The 19418-nt window shown below is 40.8% G+C and overlaps 3 protein-coding genes across 8 annotated transcripts; 1 reads left to right on the top strand and 2 right to left on the bottom strand.

The window, feature by feature from the left end:
* Positions 1-1911: 1911 nt before the first annotated feature.
* LOC115756508 (probable ADP-ribosylation factor GTPase-activating protein AGD11) lies at positions 1912-6945 on the bottom strand. The gene is made up of 10 exons (XM_030696325.2): positions 6471-6945; positions 6221-6341; positions 4968-5051; positions 4455-4539; positions 4136-4211; positions 3842-4005; positions 3518-3755; positions 3108-3224; positions 2900-2995; positions 1912-2307 (listed from the first exon to the last, which is right to left on the bottom strand). The coding sequence occupies exons 2-10, from the start codon at positions 6273-6275 to the stop codon at positions 2026-2028; spliced, it is 1197 nt and encodes a 398-aa protein (XP_030552185.1). The 5' UTR covers positions 6276-6341; positions 6471-6945; the 3' UTR covers positions 1912-2025.
* A 1302-nt stretch (positions 6946-8247) lies between these two features.
* On the bottom strand, positions 8248-13673 carry LOC115756506 (protein LNK2-like). 6 transcript variants are annotated; one of them, XM_030696322.2, is made up of 9 exons: positions 13441-13673; positions 11950-12262; positions 11738-11867; positions 10866-11178; positions 10695-10781; positions 9402-10112; positions 9170-9324; positions 8611-8988; positions 8248-8514 (listed from the first exon to the last, which is right to left on the bottom strand). In XM_030696322.2, exons 1-8 carry the CDS (start codon positions 13462-13464, stop codon positions 8631-8633), a joined length of 2091 nt encoding a protein of 696 aa, XP_030552182.2. In that variant the 5' UTR covers positions 13465-13673; the 3' UTR covers positions 8248-8514; positions 8611-8630. The 6 variants fall into 6 exon arrangements, with proteins under 6 accessions (XP_030552182.2, XP_030552181.2, XP_030552183.2 ...); XM_030696321.2 differs by having other exon boundaries at positions 8248-8988; XM_030696323.2 differs by having other exon boundaries at positions 8248-8985.
* On the top strand, positions 13628-19133 carry LOC115756509 (annexin-like protein RJ4). Its single transcript, XM_048284569.1, has 7 exons — positions 13628-13665; positions 17042-17143; positions 17312-17457; positions 17916-18134; positions 18246-18458; positions 18555-18644; positions 18719-19133. The coding sequence occupies exons 2-7, from the start codon at positions 17071-17073 to the stop codon at positions 18920-18922; spliced, it is 945 nt and encodes a 314-aa protein (XP_048140526.1). The 5' UTR covers positions 13628-13665; positions 17042-17070; the 3' UTR covers positions 18923-19133.
* Positions 19134-19418: the final 285 nt, after the last annotated feature.

Here is a 19418-nt window from a genome sequence, read left to right as displayed (position 1 = left end):
TGCCAATGTCCATGTTACCTAGATGGACCTCCTATACTTGATGCTTTTTGTGACTTTGAACTCCAGTTCAAAGTCGGATGAAGCTCATGTCAACCATTTTTCTGCTAAGTGATGTCACGAACAACTTTACAGGTACAAAGGATAATTTTCAGTATGGTGTTCACTAGATTTTCTAAAATTTTACTGCAATAAAAATGGGTAGTATTGATCTGCTTCCTAGGATCATAGCCCTTTTCATGTTACAGCTGCCATATTTTAACTAAACTATGCGTGCAGTAGCTCCTGCAACTGTTCTGGATTTTGCATAACTACTTATGCTGATTGATACAGTGATATGGGATGTTCAGTTTACATGAATTGGATGTGGGCTATCCATCCGTTTATTTTCTGAAATTACCTCTACCTTTGTACTATATAGGTGTGAATGATGCTTCTTCATGCTGTATTCTCCAATGTTAAATGGGACTATGCCTGAAGTTTCAAATATAGGACCTTTTTCATCATCTAATTTGGAGTTCTGTTAATTGATTCAAGTTGCACAACTCTTGAAACTGGAAGGGTTGGGTATCATGATCGTGCTAATGCATGCTGTAAGCAACCTGGAAATTCTGCTTCACATAGAGCATTGGGAATTGCTCTTATTTGGTTTCTTTGTTGAATCAGTACTTTAGGTAAGAGTTTGCTGATCGGAATATGCCTTCTAGTACTGCTACACGAAAGTCATGGGAGTAACTCCTCTATATCCATTATCTATTGCTTCAGGACCGGATCGATCTTGGCTATTTCATTACAGAAATGTTACAGCAATTTGCTGAGCTAAGTCAATAATGTTCTCAGTGATGGTCTCCTCATTTTACTATGACGAGACTTACGTCATCAAGATCTGATAGAATGGTGGTGTATGAGTCGATCATTAGTTCATTGTGATCCCCGAAGATCTATATGCTGACTAATGTCACTACAGGTGGATTGGAGCTACTCAAGTTGCGCCATTGGTATTATTATTATTTTTTCATGTCATCCCGTGAACATATTACAGCGCATTGTATCCATTGTTGGTGGCAGAAAGGTTGAGATAGTTAGTTGAAATTTGGATGTAGCGGGTAATCGTGTGAGCTGTTCTTGGATGTGTGGGAAATAAGCAGCTTTCATGAGGAAGACAGAGTTGCTAGAACATAATAGGTCATCGAGCATAATCCTAAAAAAGATAATGGTGATTTCTCATTGACTAACGAGTTCGGTTAAGAGGTTGTGAACCTCATCAACTGAATTTGGTGGCAGATGCAAGCTATGGATTCTAAGGATCTTGAACACAACGTGGGGAATGATCGAAGGGCCACTGGTCACTATTCATGTCTCAGATGAATTCCAAATGCCTAATGGTGGCTAGGACTCCATGTAAATGAACTGTGACTGGCATATCTTGTTGATTACTGTACAACTCTTCGTTGTCGACGACCAAAATCCTGATGCACTTTACTTTTCACCGACCGTCTTGCAATCTACAAACTCCTTTCACACGCTCACTAATCCATACTAGCTGTTGGAATCTCTCACCTGCCTTGTGTATAGTACCAACTTGTTCGGTGTATGCTCTCTACATATAGTAGCTAAGAACAAAGGAAAAGGAGAAAATCCAGCATGTTTTGATTTTCTTAACCACGTTTGGAGATGAAGCTGGCTTTCTTCCACGAAATGCTGTGAGTAATTACAGAAGGGAAACTCTCAAAACCTCACTGCGCAAAATTAAGAAAAGAGGAGTATATTACCATCCAGAGGATTTTCATGGAACGATATTGTCCTTGTCAGAGTCCGGACACGGACTTTTCCTTTCTGTAGTCATTATTTTATCTAATGTGATTTGGAAAACCAACTCAATTTGTGGGTTCTAATCTCGATCACCAACAAACATTCAAACAAAATTTTTCAGCAATGAACCAAAAAAACCTAGCAGTATATATGTACCAAACAATGTGAGACTCTGTTACATGCGTATCACTATAATCCTTTCAGACTAATTTCAAGCTACTGAGTGAGAGGAACACATTCAAGCTCAATATCAAGCTCTCCCCGCTCAACTTTCTGCAATCTCAAAGTTATTTCCTGTTTTACTTTACCATCGACTAAGCTGATGACACCGTCTTTCACTAGGGTATTGTCTCTGCTTGCGACCCATTTCCCAAGCTGCATCGACTCGTCAATGGTGGAAGTTTCATATGCTTTGGCGGCAGACAGTAGGGGCTGAATGTCTATCTCGGCCTCTCCCATAAAATCGTCCGTCGTGAACGTGTCCTTGTCATACACGAGCTGCATATGCCAAATATGTTATTCATGACTTTCAAGGCCAAAGCTGGATTTTTGCTACATATTGACAGACAGTTTACGAACTCTGGCTTATTTATAACTATCTCTATGCTTTGGTAAACGCCTGAGAGAAACGGAACACTTCACCAGTCTCTTTTTCTATGACATGAACAATCACTAACTTTGGAGTGTTAAGACTTGTCTTGCCAAGAAAACCTCTGCCCACAAATTTATATTCAACATGGTGACCACATAGAAGGTGAAAAGAGTACCACCCAAGTTGGAGAACACTGACATTTGTCCTTATCATAAAGCAACAGAAACTCCCAGTTCCACTTCAAGGTCATCATGAAAGAGCTTAAAGTGTTCAAGGAGACCCAACCATTTAGCATACACTAAAGTAACTTGTCTTACCGTTCTAATATCATTGAATGACTTGTGTAAGGGGTCAATCAGCACACATATGGTATCAATAAGAGTATCGGTGCCAACAAATGTTAAAGGAGTCCAGAGAACACATCTTCAAATTATTTACTTCCAATGCCTCTCCATTAAATTAATCTGCAGTAGGTCATCTAGGAAATAAGTTCCATACCACTTTTAAAGGAGGGATGCTTTCCGGAATAGACAACATCAGCTTCTCATTCCACACTGGATTCAGGTTGTTCTTTATAACACGCGTTTTCACCGACTGCAACAAGGCATTAACATGACAAGAATAAATAACTCAATGGACGAACAATTTATAGCTCCATCAACTTAACCACAAGCCGTCATCAACCAGTTCTGATTAGGAGGCTCACCTGATGCCCCAAAGCAAGGATCACATAAGGGTCACTGGTCATCACATCCCGAATAGCAAGGTTGGTGCCTCTTACCACGTTAACCTTTATTAGACCAACAAATTCAACCATTCCTGCCTACAATAAAGTAGAAGTGCAAACTATAAGGTCTTTGCTGCTGGATTCACAATTATGTAACACTGCCTGGTCAGGTGCATTGCAACCGTTGGTTCTACCCAATCTATTATCGGGAAATAATTTCTTTCCAAGTGAAAGCCCCAACTATTAGTATCATTCCTCCCACTTGCAATTCCAACAAGTGCAAACAGAACTTGTTTTGGTGGAGTTTCTCCATCAAATAATCCGGATAACAAATTAAAAGCAATTGAATTAGCCAGCAAATAAAATGAGGAAAGACAGACAAATCATACCAATGAGCATTTCTTCTTGTAGGCCTTATGGTCAGTCTCCCTTCTTCCCCAGCTGTTACGAAATGCCTGCCCAATCCGATGCTTCGTTGGTTGTTTTTCAAACTGTCTCTTCTCTTGATTAGCGCTACTGCTAGAAGAGCTGCTTTGGGAGGATGACGGGTTTCTAGAATTAGATGCTGGGAAGGGGCAGGACATCTGTTCGTGAGAGTTCAAAAATTGTAGCAGCTCATATTTCCTCCTGAGTAGTACGAGAAGTACATTTTGCTTTAGGCTTCTGTAAAGTTCATATTAAAACTTACTGCAAGTTTTATGCACTAGCATTACCTAATAAAATCAGATCGCTCCTCTATAGAGGAATCTGCTTTTGGTTTTCTGAGGTTATCCGGAATGCAAGCTTCATACTTCAGGTTTACTGCAGTGTTTCCACCCCTCTCTACTAGTGCTTCAACTTGCTCATCTGTCCACTCATCTAGGTTTGCTGATAGAACCTGTTGCACTTGAAACATAGTTAAGGGCTCTTCTCTTTAAGTCATGATGTCCAGGTGATACTAGTGTTATCTATTATCAGCATTAATAGTAAGACCAGTCCTCGGACCTTAGCTCCAAGAGATATCATACCTTTGAAATGTGCACTCCAAGGCCTCTGTGAACACCAGAGCACTTTATACATATAAATGCTCCTAGAGTCAAAGATCTGAGATGCACAAAAGGAAATGTTCAATAATAATATCTCTTTCCATTTGGATTTAGGAGTGAGAATTTACATTGATGTGCAGATATTTCATGGAGTAATAGATAGGAGTACTATGCCCATTTGCGGTTATGTTAAATATTTGCTTTTCCGGAGAGTGTGATTTCTTGTGTCATACAAGTCTTCCTGCTATTGAAAAAAATATGAAAGATACAAAGAACGAATTTCTAAGTCTATAGTACTCACACCCATTTTGGATCTGGGGAGCCACAATCTGCACAGAACTCATTACCAGGCTGTGACATTAGTTTCTCAAGCCTTTGCCGTGCTCCTGTTAATGTTTACATAAACAAACATGAGACAATTTCTAATTCAAACCCATAATGACAATTTTGGGACAGGCAGAGAACTACTTCGTGCACCACAGATGACAACCAGCATAGATGCTTTCATCAGAGAGAGACATTTACAAAACTAAAAAAAATAAAAAAACCTCAAAGAAGACGTAAAATCATAAGTTAAAAAATTAGTCAAAACAATATGAAATGGGAAACTGCTATCTCCTATTGTGGTATCTAATTGAATTACATCATGTTGGCAAATGAAAAAAGACTACACTCTGAAACTAAACTACATCATGTTTGGCATTTGCTGAAGTTCAGTAATTGACATGTAACACTTATGGAGAAAGAGACAAACATAGTACCATTTAAAAAGGAAAACAGAATAAGGAAAAGATATCACTTAAGCTGAAGATACCGCAATGAGATGTCTTTTTGTCACTTGTGCATCCCCAACCAGGGTTTTCTGAACGCAAGAGATCAAAGAGGCAAGACCCCGTCCCTGTAAAAGTATTCAGGTAGGTACCAAGGAATAGGACTATAAAATATAATTGCGATACCAACATCATTTCCACAGAGGATCTAAAGTCAAATCAATTAGAAATAATGCAAGGGCCACCAATGTCATTGATCAATAGTGTGGTAACGAACTATCAGAAAACATCTATGCTTGATCAGACTGTGCTTGGAAAAAGTTTTTTAGAAACTAAAGATAAAGATCTACAAAGGTGATAGGTCTGAGATAGAAATGTAAAGGAGCAAAAGTGAGAGTTCTGTATCTCCTCGGCGATATGAATGAGGAAACACAGCGTTCATACCTCAGTTCCTCCTCACTGTCAAACATATACTAGCTATTCAAGGTTACAGACCTCATAGATTAAGCAGAACAAAATAATCAAGGTCACTTCCCTTTGCGGATCAAGACAATCAGTGCCATGACAGGATCTCCAGAGTCAAGGTCTGGCTACAAACTGTTTATTGAACAAACTAAGAATTCTTAAGACAATTATCAGTTCTGAGCAGTATCATTATGGTTAAATTAGTGCCAAATACATTGAGCACCATCATCAGAATCTCAATGTTTGTTCCAATCAATTTCCAATAGCCAAAAAGAGATTCATCATTCCAATCCTCCAGATTGAGTCAAACCTTTCCATCACTTGGAAACACAACATTATGTATTCTTCCTTGCATTTTCCTCCTTATCACCAGCATCATATGGGGAGACCAACCTTGCCAATTGAGGTTACTCTACCATGATGAGTACCTAATTGATCTGCTTGTCAGACCCTTAGCATAATAAGTTCCCTGGACTAATGTTCAATGCCTCACTATAAAGAACCAAAATCCTCTTATCAGCATGTCACCAACCCTTGGTACTCCATCAAATTTCAGAACAAGAGTCTAACTTCACTTGAGCAATCTCAATTTAACCAGCCAAGAATAAATTTTTCGCTTTTCAATAAATGCTACATCAACCAAATCTCAAAGCTTCTAACTTCCAATTCACAGTGCCAATCTCAAAATCGCTGCCTTCGTAGGCCTCCTGTTTATCTAAAAAAAAAAAAAAAAAAAAGGAGAGAGAGAGAGGGGAGAAGCAGTATCTACATAATGTACTAGCTTCGGTTATATTATTGGGCAAGTAGTTTCGGCATATTATCAAGCAATTACCTGAGTCGTCATTGGAACCGGAATTGTCTTGCCGAGTAGACATGTCGGCCTCCATGCGGACAATCCAACATACGAAATAATAATTGCTATAATCTGTATATTCCCATTCAGTCAGCTTCTTCTGTGCATCAAGGAACGTGGGTTCGAAATAAAATCAAAACCCATAAACCAAGTGGAAATCAACCTGAATCGAACAGACAATTCAATGCAAGATGAACCTGCACGAAAAATAAAGGAAGGAAAAGCTAACCTTGAAAAGGGTCGTCAGAAATATGGATGATCCACTCGAAAACCGTCGAGACTGAGCAAACTCAATGCAATTTCATCATCTTCATTGACGAATAAGAACGATTGGACGTGGGAAGAATTCAAAAAGAGAACCCTGATATTTTCAACCCAAAAAAGAAAAAGCAAAAAAACACAGAAGCTGGTTGTAGTTAAAAGATGGGGCGGAAAGAAATCTGAGAATTCTAAGGAGCTCGTACTGATATCATCAAGAACAAATCGGGTGAGGATGAAGCATCGACCCTGAATTGTTTGTGCTGGATTTATCGGAGTCAAGCGAGCAGAAGAGAGATTCAGGGCAATGCTGAGGGATATGATTGCAGGATTCGGAAGATGGCGTGGCTTTTTTCCTTAATTTTTGTCTCTTTTTTTCCCTATTTAATGTCTCTTTCTGATTTAATATTTGATTTTCGGATGAGCGAAAGCAATGAATGATGATGCAGACGGGCATAAAAACGTCGGTCAAGCAGCGGAAGTTTTCCGACCAAAAAAAAAAAAGCAGGGGAAGTTCGGTTTTGTGGGGGATGACAGACTCTGTGGGTTGCTGTAGTTGGTCCGGTTCATTCTCAAAACCTTTCTTCTAACTTCGGAGGGAAATTCACTGCCACTCGCTCTTTGTCGCGCGTGTAATCGAGACGAGTGCACGTAGAGATGCCCATATTATATATACATAATATCCTTCCGTATACCCATTTTCCTATTTTGACATTTTCAAAGTTTGCATGATGTATGACAACAGAACTTATCAGTCCACACGCTGCAAGAATTTTGGAGATAAAGGATCAATAGTAAAGGAATATGGCAATCTATGTCCGTTAACTTGCAAAGATTATGAAAATTACCTTTGAACAATTATGATTTATTTAACTTCATTGATCGACCTGACGGATTCATCGGAAACTCCATCATAATAAAAATAAGAGATAATCAATCCTCATAATATATTCATCTTATTTACAAAATGTTATGAGCATGCATGAGACTCCAAAGCACAAAGTTGCTTAAGTGGCGTCATTCATTTACCCCTTTTTCATGTTCTCTTCTTTATTCAAAATGGTTGTAAAGTACATATATCAAAGACAATGTCAAGAGAAGCGTAGGGTACCGTTACTTTCACTAGCCAAATTTCATAAATAGTTAGTAGCTCAGAATAAAATACAAGAATATTCTTTGTCCCCCCTAGGAAGCCCCCTTTCCTGACGAAGTCAAATGTTGGATGGACGGGTAGAGCTACGCACGTTGTTCTGTCGTTTTCCAACAGAGTGGAGTGGACCCAAAACTGAGGACACCCTTGTCGGCATGTCAGAACAAAAGTCCATACTCACTCATGTCCCTATACCAACATGCCAAGAAAGAAATGAGAGGAAGACCAAGTGAAAATCGATTAAACACTTGCCAAGGTCAATTTTTTCTCTAAAATAGGATTGGGCAAAGCATGCACAGCAAACCAAGCTGAGACAAATACACAAGGCATCATCAAATTGAGGCGGCACAGAAGTCCGCAGGCAACAAACAGAGGCTCAAACAAATCTAAGTACTTCAGGAGAGGAGGGACTCTAATCTGTTAAAGCGGTTGGAATCCTCCAACGCTACTATAGGACACAGAAAATGGTATTAATTTATTAAGGTTGCTATGGCAGCATGAAGATCGAAACATCATCCAGCTCTGCCTTGGTGAAGACGGCACTAGCAAGCCGACTGCCCTGAACCGTCTTATTCAGGTTTCTTTCGAGCTCATAAGGTCAAATGCAATTCGCAGGCTATTGAATGCATCCATTTGCCCATACTCAGTGACATTGAGAAGCTTGACAATCACACGCGCAGCCGAGCTGTACAGATCATCTATATTATGGTTGAAGAGACAGCCCTCAGTTGTCAAGATGAAACAGAGAGGATGTTTAGACATGATAGAATAAATAACACTTCTTGCTGACACGTGCTGATGATTTTTCTTCTAGCTCCTTCCCACGACAAGGATTCTCGCTGCCACTTGATGAAGATCCACTTGGCTGACAATAAAACAAAACTCCAAATTACCAGTAGATCTGTATAACTAGCACGATAAATGTACACATAGGCATGGAAGAGATAAAGGAAGGAATTACCCCTCATGATGTTGGCCTTTTCATCGGTAAGAGGCTTCAACCTCCATAGTTGCATCATCAATGCGTCCACTGCTCAAGGTGTTCTCTGAAGCTTCAAACTGACCAGATTTCCGGGGCTCAGCACGCGTGCTTGTAGGAGTCTTTGGACCCTGGCAAGGGATAATTTGTCTGCTGTTGGGACTATCTCGCAAGTCTATTCCCCCCAAGTTGCCCGACCCCACAGCTTTTCGCTCAGAAGAAAAATTAGTTGAAACAGATGATTCAGCCAGCCCTGAATGCTTTGATGCAGTTTCCACAGGTCTGTGGAAAAGAAGATGAGAAACAGTGCGGTCTATGGGATTCGTTTCTGTTTCAGCAGTACCCATTTTAGCCCGCCTGCTGGCCATAGCACAGAATGGAATTAGTACATTTCTCGAGATCACACTGCAATTTTGCGCTGGGGGGTGGGGCGGGGGATAAAACTAAACCATGTTTTGCTCTATTGATGCATGTGGACACACAAGGCAGAAGCAGTCTTCATTCGATCAATATGTAAAGCAGACCACGACCATCCACTAACCTGTCACCAGCATTCACTTCTTTAACGACCATTTCGTGCTGTTGCCTGGTGTTTACTTCGGTTGTGCCAGTCTCACCGATCTGTTGTCTTTGCATCACACTTTGAGCTAATCGAAACAAGCTATCTCTCATGCAAAATCTAATCCTGCTATCCAACTGCAGCAAGGCATTAGTACCATGACAAGAAAATGCAACATTGACCAGAAAACGAGCCACCTGAAAGTTGAGCATACCTTGGTGATTACGTCTTGAAGTTTCTGAAGTATGGTATCCTCCACTGAATAGTCATCAACTGCCATAGACATTGAGTCGGAATAATCATATTCCAGAGGTGAGCTTGGATCAAGAGAAGCAAATGGGCCCATGTCAGCAACTTCACCATCAGGACCCTCAAGAGATAGCACTTGATTCTTCTGGGCGCATTTCTCAGCAACAGAATGACCAGAGACATGTTGAGTTAACTGCTCTTGCCGTTTCTGAATAGCAAGCATTGCTTGTATCTGTTGCCGCCGCCTTAATTTTTCAATCTTTTCTTGTGGTGTCATGCTTAGACTTTTCTCAGGAATATCAACAACATTCTTTACATGGTTTGCACTTCCAGAGGATTCTTCATAGCCAGATATCAGAGTTGTCTTCTTGCATTCTCCAGATAGAGTTGGGGACATCAGAGGCATTAGTGGATAAGGATTCACCCTATTCCCTACTGCAAGAGCCATGTAAGTGTTTGATACGGGACTGTTTGGCAGAGAGTCGGGATTCCGAAGCTGTCTTGACCAACTTGAATCTTCCCTGTCATATGGCATTATGCGGGGTGCCAACTGTTGTTCATATGGTCCAGTTGCATCTCCAGTAGAATACCAGGCCCTGCCGACTTCTTCTAATGGTCTTACTCGGCTTCTTCCCTCCAAAGCATCATCCTGGTTGCTTAGCAGCTTCTTTTGAGACTACAGCAAGAACGCCATACAATTAGTCAACATTCAGACAAGGAGGGTCGCTCATGCTACAGTAAAACAAGGCATACAGCTCAGTCTAGGATGAGCATATGCCAGGCCTTATTTTCATCACTGCAATATTGACAATGTCACTTCTATGTTGATGAAGACCAGGTCTACACATGCATATTCTCTTAGGAAACCAATGAAATATTGGAGGAGCTAAGTAATCCATTTTAATAATTCTTCCGCTCTGCAGATGAAGAAAACGTAGAGTCAAGGGACAAAAAGGAAGTTATATCGAACCAGGATGATCCTTTGTCCTACACCTGTTCAAGTTTTTAGTAAAGGATTTTCATAATCTTGATGGAGGGACTATTGACAACATATTTCATCTGTCAATATCTGTAGGATTATTTTATGTAATATTCAGAAACCCCTACAGGACATGATGATGCTTTAAGCCAGAGTTTAGGGTTTTCTATTGTTCTGACTCCTGAGCATATAGCAAAGCCTGTGACCACAAGCTGGAACAAAGCATTACTAATCCAATACAGTTTAGCAGTTACAGGTGCACAGTTCCCCAGTGACTACCTTCTCTGCAGATTGAGCTGGGGTTGAAATATTGACATCAAAGCCAGAGTTCACTGCTGCGCCCTTTTCCACCATGCCTACATTTGTCTATTACACAGGACTAATGAGGTACATAATTTGAGCTCAAAAATACCTTCATTCATACATAGTTTCTAAGTTGACAGTCAGTACCTGATTATCTAGCCCAGGCTTACTCATACCTAAAGGATCTTCCACTTTCTTCAAAATCTGTGAGTGCGGCAAGTGGGGGGATGCATGGCCATTCATCTCCTTGTAAGCAAGTCTAACAGAGTGGTCTTGTTGAACATATTCTGCTTTTACTTCCACACCCTCTGATGCATCTGTTACTGGTTTTGACAGCAGAGTAGGTGAATCCGCATGTCCAGTGACTGACTTTATGGGGCTAAGAGTCACATTTTTGCTAGAAGACCATAGCTCATCCGAACTGTCAAGACTAACACTGCCAAATAGTGACTCATCGTTGCTGCAAAATCACCACTCAGGGATATTCAGTAAAAGGATGCCATTGGACATAACATTTGTTGGCTGACAGAAACAGGGGACGGAGCCAAAGCTCACTCAAAAAGAAGAACAGAGGGACTTATTCTAATAAAAGTTGTTGACAGATTGTAATATGGATATTCTATTAGCAAAATCTTCTGTGATTGGCAATGCTACAAGCACAATAATGGAAACACAAAACCAAGACAGATAAAAAAAAAAAAAAGCAATGGACAAGCCAAATACTATCTTTGTATGGAAGACAAGTTAAGTTCAATATATGAATTATCTTCCTATAATTCATTGGATAAAATTCTGGCGGACAGAATGGCGCTAATTAACCCTGTTTGCCCCTTGATCGATTGCCATCTCATGATTCATCCACAAGTCTGGTAAGGAAATGGTGCAATAATGTTGCTATGGATATGACCAGACATCTAATCGAGAAAAGAAAGAAATAAAGAAAGAAAGAAAGAATCACGATGTTGCCTATCTGGGTAATCAGGGATAAGCCAATCAAACATTAAAATAACATATTTTACCTAAAAATCCGATCAAGATCTTCAAAGCTCCCAATGGTTGCCCAGCCATAGTCATCAAATTCGCCCTGTTCTTTATCTTCATGGGTATTTTCGGAGCATTCAGAAGCCTTGTCAGGTTCAACTAGCCCTGCTGGTTATGCCAAGGAATAATTAGATATTTTAACAAATAAAATCATTATCTGATAAGTATAGCAACAAGATATTTTCACCACCTTTAAGAGAGCCATATCTTGGATCAGTGGTTTGCATATCATTTGTAACAGCATTTGATGGAGATAGGTTAGGCCATGAACCCGAGCCAAATGCAGATACATCTGAACATCTCTTTTTATTGACATTAGCACTACTTCCCTTTTTTGAGTCATTAAAGTCACTTTTCAGCCCAAGGATCTTTTCTTCTGTAGGTTTGATTGGAGCAGTTTCTTGGTTCCATCCTTTCTTCTTTTGATGATCTTCATTTCCTTCAGGATGGGGGACTATATGGTCACCGGTCTCCTCGGACTCGCCCCATATTATGCTAGCAAGCTGTGAACAGGATTTAAAGAATCGCTCTGAATAAGGAGACAACTAAACTGCAAAAGACATTGTGATTATCATAGATTGCTGAAGAACAACAGCATTCCGTGCAAAAGACAGTTAAAAGACAGCTAGTCCAGTTGCTGGTAAATAGATGAGCTCCAAGCCAGCATCACCCTTAAGCAACTAGATAATTATCTACTTGTGTCCGCAAGACAGCAGCCATATGAGACATATTATCAAACAACTTTGAGTTTTAAAAGACTATTCTCGTATATGTGCCTTTGGCTCAGATGAGTGCATAATGCAAAGCAAGTTCCAGTGTAATGTGAGGTATGGGATGGAATCGTGTTATCAGAGAGATGCTGGCAAATTACTTTATCGGTCTACCGCAAACCAGTATAATACTTTACAAGCTTCTTGAAGGAATTAGGTTCAACAGAAGGGTATGTTAATGAGTTCAGACTTCAGGTCCAACATGTTCTGCTCTTTGCATGATTGTTCGCACATTTCGTAGGCACTCATACAGTCCACCTTACTGTTGATTAGACCACTTGGTAATATGCCATGGCAGGATATTGGATTTCCATCTCAAACCCCCCAGTAACGAGATATTGGACTTTCTCCTAGATCTAACGCTTTCCATAATTATGACCATTTACCTTTGGACCCCAGAAAGAGCGATTATATATGTACCTCCAATTTGGATGGAACATCGACCCAATGCCCAAGATGTATCTTCTATGTGACATAGCCACTTCATCCTTGAAGTGTTACCTCGAAAAACAAACTAACATTGCCTCTCTGTGGAGTGCTTCACACCGTGAGTTGAGACCGCTACAGTAACCAACTAGCTCAAGAGTCTTGACACCGGCACGCTTTTTTAGCATCTTCAAATGAACTTGGTCCTAAAAGGCACCATTCTAATGGTAGTGTAAAACTCCGACAACTTGGGCTGAAAACACAAATTAAATAGAGCTTCCCAGGAACTACACGCGACTCAAGAAGAATAGACCTCGAGAAAGTCAAAAACATTCAACCAACACTACACTCTGTTGATGAGCAAATCCTGCCACGATTAAGCTAATCCTAGCCAGTAAACTGCCTCATAAATCGCTCAAACGACTGAAGAAGACAAAGAACAGTCAAATTAAGCATCGAAGGGACCGGCGAGCTCCCCGCCTTACCTCTTCGTCGTTCCAATCAAACATATCTGAAGGGACTGGAGCGGATCTTCAGGCGACAGCGCAAATCGACGACACAGACACGGGTCGCTCCTGGCCACATCTCTGAGTGTAAACCAAAGTCAGCAGGAGAAGCAGATACGCGACAGACATCAAAGAGAGCACCGATACCGCATCACCCGAAATGGGACGAGAACTCGCGAGAGACGTAGAGAGAGAGAGAGAGAGCACGTGAGGAGTGGCGGAGGGTAACGTGACACGTGGGAATCGGCGTATCCAAAGTAGTGGCTGAGAGCGTCTGATCGATTGCTGCTCTGTGATTGGCAGGAGTGACGTGCGCAGACGCAGTTGGGGGGCCCCACTGATTTGTGGTGGAAATTGCTTCGGACATCGCTTTCCTGCGGGCGGAGGTGGGGCCCCCTCCAGGTTGCGGTCGTGTCCGTCTTATCCCGACTCTTGGATCGGGATGACGTCATTATTGGGTTTTTAACGGGAACCAGATTCCCTAATATTGTAAATTTGTAATGTTAGGGATGACATGATCGATTCGGGCCGTCCAAATAAAAAATGGATGGCCCGGATTGATCCACATAACTTTTTTTAAAATTTTAAAATTTCCCATCACAAAAATTCTCCCCCTATTAAAAAATGATGTGGATGGATCTGGGCCGTCCATTTTGAAATGGACGGCCCAGATCCATCAATGTCACCCCTACCTTTATGGTAGGGGATCCGGATCCTTTTTAATAAGCTACTTGGGCTAATCCCCGACTCGACCATGCCACTTTCGAATGAGAACGTCGATTTTTTGAAAAATTTTAAAAAAAGTATGAAATCCTTTTATTTTTTCAAATAAGGGTTCTAAATAAATCATATTTCAAATAAGGACTCAAAATGATATATCATATTTCAAATAAGAATCTGAAGTGGTCATAATATTTTAAAAAAAGATTTGGCCTAAATGACATTTTCGTCATTTTTCATTTTCATTTTTTTCCTATTTTTGTTTTTTAAAATTTAAAAAAAAAGGAGGAGGAAGAAACATACGGGAGGGCCACATCTGGGTGTGTCTTTTTCTTTTTTCTTTTTAAATAATTTTTTTTGATTATTTTTAAGGAAACAGAAAAAAGATATTCTAATAAAAAATGAAAAAATCAAATAAGTAGAAAGAAGAAAATGCCTTTAAAATCAGGCCTTTTTTTGAGATTTTATTGCTACTTCGGGCATTTATTTGAAATAATATTCACTTCAGATCCTTATTTAAGAAATAATGGCACTTCAAGCCCTTATTTGAAACATGATTCATTTGGGGCTTTTATTTGAAAAAATGAGAGGATTTTGAGCTTTTATTTGAAATTTTACCTCGATTTTCATTCGAAAAGTACCAAATAGCAAAATTCTTATTATTAGAATGGTAATTCGATCCGACCCAAAAAAACAAAAAAAGAATGGTAATTCGGGCAATACCTAACCACATTAATTGCCGATCGGCCTAACTTGAAGCCTGATATTATCATATCTTGGGATCATAACGTGGGATACAATCGCGAAATTTAACTCTTTTTCATATTAATTTTAGGATTTGTCTTCGGTCGGAATTGATAATTTAATTGAAATTAAGATGGGGTCCGAGCCAACCGAGCCCAGGTCCAACGCGTGGGCCTGGCACGGGAAATTCCCATGTTCGGCACGATTCGATGCCCAGCCTTTTTATCCATTACTCCTTTTTTGTTCCCAATCAAGTAACTGCTAAATTTACGTATCTTCCTAAAGTTGTCCCTCCTTTGTTTTTGTTCTACCTGCACCTTCGTCCTTCGTTTTTTTTCCCTCCCTATTCTCCAGCTTGTCTTCTCCTCATCTAATGCCCTCTCTTGTCAAAACTCAAAAGAGCCTTCCAAACATGAAAAAGAGTTCACTTGATGATTGTTTTCTCTTCATACGTAATCCACCCTTAGTTATGTAAATTAAAAGTTATCGTTTCCAAGGTAAATAAGGTTTAGATCAAGAATTGGAATCTATCTTATTAGAGCCGGATTTCTTAGGAATCGGCCTGAAACCTAAGAACCTAATTTTATGTAGTACAACTATTAGCTTTCTAGGTTCTTAATCCATATTTTTTTGACATATCTACACAAAACGAAGCCAAAAATTAAAACTGAAAAACCGATTCGAAGGAGAATCAACCTAAAATAATTAAGGGAAGTTCCCCAATTTTTTTTTCCTTGCGAACCTACTTGGTCCTCGTGTGAACCGATCAAGTAAAACCCGATTCGGAAGCGACCCATTTGCTTACTTTTATTTACTTGTTCAATGCTGGCTCTCTATTTATTTTTTCACTTTCAGTTCAGTCCTTTGATTCATCTCGTCCTTCCTAGTCCTAGAGAGCACGAAAAGGGCACTCGAAAAGATTTGTCTCTTGCTCTTTCGAAAAAGTTTGAACGGGATTCGTGGGTCTAAACAGTAACGTACGTTCCTCAAAATAAGTAGACGTTTTGCTTAGAAACGTGATCTCTGGGAACCGGCACTGGTATCCATCCATAATGGGTTTTGCATGTGAACCGGCTCTATAAATTGGAGGGTATGTAACGATCAAATTTCTCACCATCAGCTGACAAGAACTGCAATATCTCGTCCTCAATAGAAAGAAAGAAAATGGCTTCTCTAGTCGCTCCGGATCACTTCTCTCCCGCTGAAGATGCTGCAGCTCTCCAAAAGACATGCGAAGGTACATAACAACGTGCTCTCTCTCTACATTAGATTGGCGGATGGACCAAATGGAGAGTTAAGTAATAACTAAGATCAGTGTAAGGGTAATGCCCTTTTCAATCCATTTGATCATGTTGCCCACACGTCGCATTGGTGTTTCCAATCCTAATTTGTGTTTGCTAAGCACTGAAAGGTAGTTTGTTGGCATCGAGTGGGATACCAACCACTAAAATTTTGGAAGAATTGTAAGAGATAAAATGATTCCATATCTTGAAGAGCACGAGTTCTCATGTTCGAATTCATACTCAAACTTTTGGAATTCCATGGTGGGGAAGTAAACCTTTTCCGGTGTTCGCTGCTCTCGATGTAAATGTTCCGTCTTTCACGAAACAAGACGGGGTGGACTAATTTGGTACGAGAAAATTACTAAAGCGAATTTACGTATGCCCTCAACCCCTAAAAAGGAGAAAAAGAGATCCTGAATGAAGAGAGGCAAAAGTCATGCATTTTGGTATGGTGAGATGTACATGACTCGGAAATCACAGTCTTTCGGTGCCAATTATGTGCTAGGTTGAACAAAAATAGGTCATCATGACTCAGAAGTAGTACACCTAAAGCAAAGACTTTAATTAGGTCAATAAAACTGCTGCTAAACCCAACCGAAACACATTTACTCAGTAACTAAGCTGTCTAAACGTGATTGCCTGCCCAAGATACGCTAAATTAAGTATACGATCTGGTCCATTTATTTGTGACATAATAGAGCTCTTTGAGGAAGTAATGGACTTTTTTAAGGGTCGATGTTTTCGATGCGGTTCTTGGGTCCGTGCAGAAAGAGCCTGATGCTGTATAAAACGGGGTTGGCCGATGCCAAGTTTTTCATCCCATCAAACACCGTAGAGAGAGAGAGAGAGAGTTACAGTAGTAATGGCCAGCCTTGTTGTTCCTCACCATTTCTCTGCTACTGAAGATGCAGAAACTCTGAGAAAGGCCTGCCAAGGTTCGAATATCTCTCTCTCTCTCTCTCTCTCTCTCTCTATTGATCCGTATGTTCGACTTCTACGGATTTGCTCGTTTATCTGTCGAGATTTTGCTGTGATGTCAAGCTGTCGAGAGGCTTATCAAACCGTTCTTTTTCCTTATTTTTTTTTTTTTCGCAAGCAATAAGGATGGGGAACGCATGAGAAGCCGATCATAAAAGTGCTAGGGCACAGGAATGCAGCGCAGAGGAAGCAGATCAGGCAAGCCTACGAGGACCTCTACCAGGAAGATCTCGTCAAGCGCCTTGAGTCTGAGCTCTCCGGAGACTTCGAGGTTCTTTCAAAAATATATTTTTTTTGGGGTCTTTTCTGACATAGTTTTCTTGTCAGAAGTGCTTTGCAAATTGCAATCGTATAATTTGTTTACAGTGTGGTCGCCGGTTTCATCGAAACAGTTGTCAACTTTGCATGAATTGATGACACTTGGCAATCAACTTCCAAAATAATGACCCCGTCTTTGCCTCAATAATTCATCTTTTAAATCTTTTAGGTGACGTATCCAAGCTCAACCGAAAACACTCAATGTTGCGTAGGACAAAATGTAGGGATCATATGTAAGGCCGAAAATGAAATTGGGTGGTCTTGATCTTGTCAAAATTAGTGCTCAGCAGATTGCATGAAATCTTTTGAGAAAGAAGACGAACCATGCAATCTTGATGATCTTTTACCTGAGAAAATGATCGTAGGAGTCTGATTCATGTTTCAATAACGTCTTTTTTTTTTTTTTTGAAGAAAGCGGTGTACCGTTGGATACTGGACCCAGCCGATCGGGATGCCGTGTTGGCGAATGTGGCGCTGAAGAAATCGAGCCCTGATTACCATGTGATCATAGAGATTTCTTGCGTTCATTCCCCTGAGGAGCTCCTGGAGGTGAGAAAGGCCTACAGGCTTCGCTACAAGCGATCCTTGGAAGAAGATGTCGCTGCACATACCACCGGCGACATCCGCAAGGTATGTTGTAAAGCGACCACAAGACTTAGCACCACTTAAATTTCTATGCTTTTGCTCGTGATCTGGAATGCGAATTTGGAGATCATTTCATGCCTGGCTCTTGTTATGCAGCTCCTGGTTGGTTTAGTGAGTGCGTATAGGTACGAAGGAGAAGAGATCAACGCGGGGTTGGCGAACTCGGAGGCCGTCGTTCTTCACAAAGCCATAAAAGATAAGGCCCTCAACCATGAAGAGGTCATAAGAATCTTGAGCACCAGGAGCAAGGCTCAGCTCAGGGCGACTTTCAATCACTACCGAGATGACCAGGGAACTTCCATCACTAAGGTACCTAGCTACTTTCCTGATGTCCGATTAAAGTCAATTATGTTTGCGTTTCTGGTGGGTTTCGGGTTCAGTTTTTGTCACATTGTCTGGTTTCAGAATCTGCTGGCTGAACGACCTGATGACTTCTCGGTGGCACTGCGCACGACGATCCGGTGCCTCAATGATCCGAAGAAGTACTTTGAAAAGGTTAGTGCAAATCGTGTCACATTGCACTATATCCGATTCAGAAGCTAGATTAACCAACCACGTGGGGATCACAGGTCTTGCGCAATGCAATCAAGAAGGTCGGGACTGATGAGGATGCGCTCACCCGCGTGATCGTGACTAGGGCGGAGAAGGACCTGAAGGAGATCAAGGAGGAGTACTACAAGAGGAACAGCGTCTCGCTTGACATAGCGGTGGCCAAGGACACCTCTGGCCATCATGAGGCCTTCTTGCTCACTCTCCTGGGCAAGGAAGAGTGATCAACCGACTACTTTCCGATATATCGATCTTTTCATCCTATGAACTTATTAAGTAGTGTGAGCTTCGTGTGGTTTGGGTCTGGGTCGGGACTTTTTATGTTGGACAACGCTTGTTACTTTATAACTGGCGCATCTGCCCTATCTATCTTATGTGATGTTTGTCTTTGCACAAGCACTTACGTCCATAGAAAAGCACTCCTTCGTTGATCAATCGGATGGAACTCCATCTAATTACAATCACGATATCGGCCGCGGTTTTATCCGGGCGACGTTTGGCTCGGCAAAGTCATCTTCTTTTGCGCAAACATTAGAACAGGCACCCACAGAACAGATAGGAGCAGGTGCAAAGTCCACAGCTTTGGTTAGCTTCATCAATCGAAAGCACTCAATGAACTTGGTCGGTCTAGTGAGTATCTTCTGTATGATGGTGAATTGATGACGTTTCAAATCTCACTGTCAAGTCGTCCTCTTGAGAAATATGTTCAAAATCTATTCT

The sequence above is a fragment of the Rhodamnia argentea genome, chromosome 8 (assembly GCF_020921035.1).
Source record: "Rhodamnia argentea isolate NSW1041297 chromosome 8, ASM2092103v1, whole genome shotgun sequence".
Lineage (NCBI taxonomy): Eukaryota > Viridiplantae > Streptophyta > Magnoliopsida > Myrtales > Myrtaceae > Rhodamnia > Rhodamnia argentea.
This window is presented reverse-complemented; position numbering and strand designations above follow the sequence as displayed.